At 43.2% G+C, this 5730-nt stretch overlaps 1 protein-coding gene across 1 annotated transcript; it reads left to right on the top strand.

Annotated features, from left to right (window-relative positions):
• Positions 1-2626: 2626 nt before the first annotated feature.
• LOC308082017 (kelch domain-containing protein 3-like) lies at positions 2627-3709 on the top strand (the record flags this gene model as incomplete). Its single annotated transcript, XM_080423625.1, has 1 exon — positions 2627-3709. One exon carries the CDS (start codon positions 2627-2629, stop codon positions 3707-3709), a length of 1083 nt encoding a protein of 360 aa, XP_080279751.1.
• Between the last annotated feature and the right edge of the window lie 2021 nt (positions 3710-5730).

The raw sequence follows: 5730 nt of genomic DNA, 5'->3' as shown, positions 1-5730 counted from the left end.
TTTCCAAAATAGCGAAAACAGCAGATTTCTAATTTCTTTTGCAGGACACTCAAGAAGTAAGGCGTTAATTTACAAAAAACACAAAAAACTTGAAATATGCAGATACAAGCTGGTTTCTGCCCGACAGCAGCGATAACCTGGCTATTATTTGTTTGGTCATTATGTTGAACCTTACCTAGGACTTGTTTCCACTTATTTCTTTCTAAGGGGCTTATTTAACCATTATAAACACGTATAAATGCATTAAGGAAACACATGTATATTATATATATATACTACAAGTATATATTGTATATCCTTTTTTTGTAAAAGCTGTTTTGAGCTACAAATGTATGGATGCAATGCATCATGGGTTATTGATCAACGCGGCAGAAGAAAACAATGATTTGTAAACACAGGGATATGATTGCAGGAGATTAAATAAAACTTCCTTGTCTATGCATTGTGTGTTCTCTCCTACTGTCTCCCTCTTAAGCGGGGCGCATGCTACCATTTTCGGTGGTCACCTTATCACCGCTGTGGTTTGAAAACTACAACGTCACTGAGCCGCGGTGATAAGCGACTCACCGCTCACCCTGACACATCTCTCTGCTATTACTGACCGACTTCACCCTATCACCGCTGGCTCGCTGTATTGGTTCTGAAAGTGGAGTCCGGGGACCCCCAGGTCCCCGCAACAACCCGCAACAGACCCCGCAAAAACCCCACAACGGACCCTGCAACACCCTGCAACAGACCCCGCAACAGACCCCGCAATAACCGCGCAACGGACCCCGCAACGGACCCCCTGGGGTCCAGGGACCTGTTTCTGGGTCCGGGGGTCCGTTGGTCCGAGGGGTCTGCTGTTTTCGGAAGACCGATTTCAGAGTGGGCGGGGTCAATCCTAAAGGACATCAACCCGATTATGAGCGCCTAGTATCAAAACCACCGTTTCGGTAATCACCTCATTTGGTAGCATGCAGGGGCCTTTACAGGGAAGCTATAATCTGTCTAGTGGTAGCTCGCGTGGGAGTCCAAACATTTAATTTTGTATAGCTGCCTACCACTACGGAGTGTGGGGGTTCGAATCCACCGTGGTGAATACGGGCTGGGGCGGCAGCTGTCAGAAGGAAGTGTTGGGCGGGAGGAGTAGGACGGAGGTTCCCCGTCCTCCCGGTGGGGGCTCCTCACTGGCAGGTAAGTCAGTAGGATACAGCAGGAGTGACAGCACACGGAAATGTGTGTGGGGAGGAAATAGTTGGCCTCATGACTACATTGGGGAGGAAAAAGTCAGAAGAATAATCATCTTCTGTACTCTTGTAACAATCGGCCTTTTACTTTGAAAGGATAATTATTAACTAAAAGGAAAAACAACAGGATCGGCAGTTTTTAACTGAATGACTTTATGTTTAAGCCACAGAGTAATAATTCACAAATCAAATGGTAAATAAATAATACACTTCTGGGTTTAAATCGACTTCTGTCCCTATATCTCTGTCCCTAACAAACAAAAGAAATAAACAAACAGATCAACAAAACAAATATTTCTCTCACAAGCCCCTTCTCACCCAAACAATTCCCAATGTCTTTTAACCCCTCAAATCACAGATTCACCCGTAAACAATAAACAAAGTCACATCGTCAGTTACATATTACCTATGTAAAGGTTGAGCAGATGTTACATATCAATCAGATACAATAACATCCATAGTAATAATGTGCATTTGTCACACTCTCTATGTCTGTCTGTCTGTCTCTCAGAGAGAGAGAGAGAGAGAGAGAGAGAGAGAGAGAGAGAGAGAGAGAGAGAGAGAGAGAGAGAGAGAGAGAGAGAGAGAGAGAGAGAGAGAACATTTCAAGTCATACCATTTGATTGGCTGATGATGAAACCATAAGTGGCACAATGAGTTAACAATTCAATCTCAGTTATTCCTGGACTACAGTGGAGACTACAGTCCATGTTTTCTGTAGTTCCAGTCTCCAAGTGTCTCCAAGTTGACACTCCCACAATAACTTTAGAAGATATGTAAATACCAGTACACCACCTAACAGCATTAATATTTGCAGACACAATACAAATGACTACTAATACAGGTTAAAACACATGCATAATGAAGTAAAGAAATAACAAACAGCTCCAACCACACGCCACTTTCTTTCCTGACCACTTGGTACAGTCTGACGTAAATGACTTAAAATGACGTAAAATGTCTTAACAAGGTTAACAAGGTTAAGACCAAATTCAACCAAATTCAACCAAATTCAACCAAATGGAACCAAATGGAACCAAATGGAATTTCTACACTCTTAGTCCATTTGGACTCTTGGTCCCCAGACCCGAAATTGACAACCAGTAGAGCCTGCTTATGGAGGCTGGGGTTGCTATGGTGATCAAATCGGCATATTAGGCGAGATCAACTGGCAGCGGTTTCCCCGATTGGCCAGCCCCAACCGGATAGGCTTTGCGGATTGGTCAAGCGTGCTGTGACGTTTGTGCTGTTGTACCAATATAGTGCAAGCTTTTCTAGAGCGAGACTCGACCAACCCAGGACAATAAAGCCATGTTGTGCTGGTCAGTGCACCAGACGGGAGGTAAATAAAGCCATGTTGTGCTGGACAGTGCACCAGAAGGGAGGAAAATAAAGCCATGTTGTGCTGGACAGTGCACCAGAAGGGACCGCGGGGGGCCCTCCATGCTGCTGTTGCAGTGAGTCACAGGGTGTATTCCTTTGGAGGGTACGGCTACACCAACGACGGCAAGCAGATCGGTGTGCACATATTCAACACAGTATCTTTGTGCTGGACGAGGTTGCCCCCCGTGACGACCGGAGGAGGAGAGCGTCCGCCCGAGGTTCCCTCCCACCGCGTGGCCCTCACGGCCGTGCTGATAGAAGACGTCGTCTACATCTGGGGCGGATTAGTGAATTATTGGATAGAGGAGGCCAGCAATGGGGAGCTTACCATCTACGGGGAGCACTGCAACATGCTTTATGCGTTTGATTTGGAAACTCACAGGTGGACCAAGCCCGATGTTTCCGGGGCCGTTCCGGAGGGGAGAAGCGTCCACTCGGCCTGTGTCTTGGGGAAGGTCATGTATATCTTTGGAGGACAGAAAAACCAGGTGACTGCATTTAATGACATGTACATGCTAGACACCTCCACGATGGGCTGGTCTTTAATTGAGACCAAAGGCACTCCGGCACCCGTCTCATTAGGTCACTCTGCCACCATCATCGGGACAAAGATCTTTGTATTTGGGGGCCGTTGGGGCATGGACCACTTCAGACACATCAGCGCATTTGACACAGAGACCAACTGCTGGCTGAGCACGCCGTCTGCACGGCTCCTTCCAGAAGGACGCATGTATCATTCGGCCCTTGCCTACAACGGAGAGCTGTACATATTTGGTGGCGACAACTGTCCTCTGAACCAGACCTTCAATGATCTGTGGAAATTCAATCCCCAGACCTTCTCCTGGAGGAAGATCGAGCCCAAGGGGAAAGCCCCCCCCAGGATGCATAGGATGTGCTGTTGCATGGTGGGAGATCGTATCATCCTCTTCGGAGGGAAGCGCACACCTGATGACCTGTACATCTTAGACTTGAGCACCAGTCTGAAGACGTTATGCAAGCTAGCCGTTATCCAGCGCCGTCTAGAGCAGTCAGGACTCCCACACGACATCAGGTGGGAAATGGCAGCCATGACTACCAACAGCAACAGAAATATGTAAATAATATGACTACAATGGCGGAGAGCAAGTTCCAGACAATGAAACAGAAGAAAGGGAAAGACAAGAAGACCGGTGCCCTTAAAAATGCTTCCTTCATTCAGATGGGAATGCAGATCCCAACCAGGAAGAGAGAACCAAAGAGAGAACCAAACAGATGCTTTGGAAAAATGAACCAAAAGGCAAGGAAGAGGACTTCAAGAAACAAATATTTGTGAAGGAGAACGGGGAATAAGTGAGGGTATTTACTGCAGGTGGATGCCCTATGTATATATATTTATTTTTGGCATTTTGTGTTTTATTTCAGACAGATAATAGTTATTTTTACTGTATGTATTTAATTGTTTGACCTTTTTATGTCCATTTTCTTTTTTATCCAATTTCTTTCTTAATTTCTGTCACCTTTTCATGTATTTTTATTAAACAATTTTTGTCACCTTTTAACTCTTTGACTGCCCTTGACTCGATAACGCGCCAATTGCTAGTTTGTCCAGTTGGCCGTTAGACGCGTTAGATGAGCGTTCATTGTTTAATCTCTGATTGCGCTATTCTGGTCATTTTTCATCATCAGGTTCACTTTAGGATTCCTTCAGACTCCCCGGGTTCCGGTTTCATGACGCAGATTCCGTTTCCGGTTTTCTTTTTTTTTTTCTGGTCATTTTCGGCCAGAATAGGGAAACACACGGTTTTTCACACGGTATAAAAAACTAACGGAGAGCTCCACTCTCATCGCCGTCGTGTATCACATCGTAATTTTGGCGGATCGGAGAATCTGCGACCACGTCACATCCGGTTTGACATATAGACTGTTTGAGTCTGTTGGGGGGGGGGGGGGGGGGTGAGTGAGTGAGTGAGTGAGTGAGGCGATCGAGGTGTCTATTTGCTGCTCTCTGCTGGTGGAACCATCGTATGTGTTCAAAACCGCAGCTAGACAAACTATATGAAAATTAAATAACAAAATAACAAAACAAAAAAACACGAAAATCGCTGGCACTGGGGGAGTACTTTATGAAAAAAAATACTCTGGCAGTCAAAGAGTTGTTAACATGTATGTTTACTAAATTTTCTTTATACATTTTTGTTTTTTGTAATTTTTGTATCACTTATCACTACAATTATTTGAAAACTTTAGTTACTAGTTACTTTGTAGATTTTGATTATTATTACAAAACATACATTAACCACTTCAGCCCTATATACATTTCGGCCATTTGATGATAGCCGATCTACAAGCTCACAATGCATCGACAATGCGACGCATTGTCAGCTTGTAGATCTTCTATTTTCAAAGGAGTTTTATACAGTCATGTTATACATTTGAAAACTTGTGAAATGGGACATTCTGCATAATGAGTGCTTTCTACTTTTGGTACTTTAAGTACATTTTGATACCAATACTTTTGTACTTTTACTCAAGTATTTTTTTAATTTCGGACTTAATGTAGTAACAGAGTATTTCTACATTGCAGTATTGATACTTTTACTTGAATACAAAATGTGAGTACTTTTTCCACCACTGATGCGATGAGATGCGATGAGATGCGATTCGGTGCGATACAATGCAAAGGATTTATATTAAAGCCCACGTTAATTTCCCAAAACATACAAAAAATTACAATACATTTAAATTGAAAGCAATTTATTGCTGGCTTTGGAGGCTCTGTGGGTTGTTGGGAGATGAATGTACAATCAGTGGTAGGAAAAAGTACTCACATTTCTTACTTAAGTAAAAGTATAAATATTTTTCACAAGTTATCATTATAACCTTTTTTTTTGTTTTCAAATAACTGGAGTGGAGTAAAAAGAACAACGTTTGCCTCTGAGATGTGTATTGAAAATTGGAAATACTCAAGTAAAGTAAAAAATACCTCAACATTGTACTTAAAGGGCTAGTAGTTCACCTCCAAAATGACTTTTTTTCTATCGATTACTCACCCAATAGAACCTTGAATTCTTTTTTTTGTTTTTGTCGCATTAGGCTACTAAGCCAATAATTTGGCTCCAGTGGGAGACAAAGCGTCTCC

The sequence above is a fragment of the Gymnoscopelus braueri genome (assembly GCF_963280865.1).
Source record: "Gymnoscopelus braueri genome assembly, chromosome: 3".
Taxonomy (NCBI): domain Eukaryota; kingdom Metazoa; phylum Chordata; class Actinopteri; order Myctophiformes; family Myctophidae; genus Gymnoscopelus; species Gymnoscopelus braueri.
The sequence above is the reverse complement of the archived record's forward strand: the minus strand, read 5'-3'. Positions and strand labels throughout refer to the sequence as shown.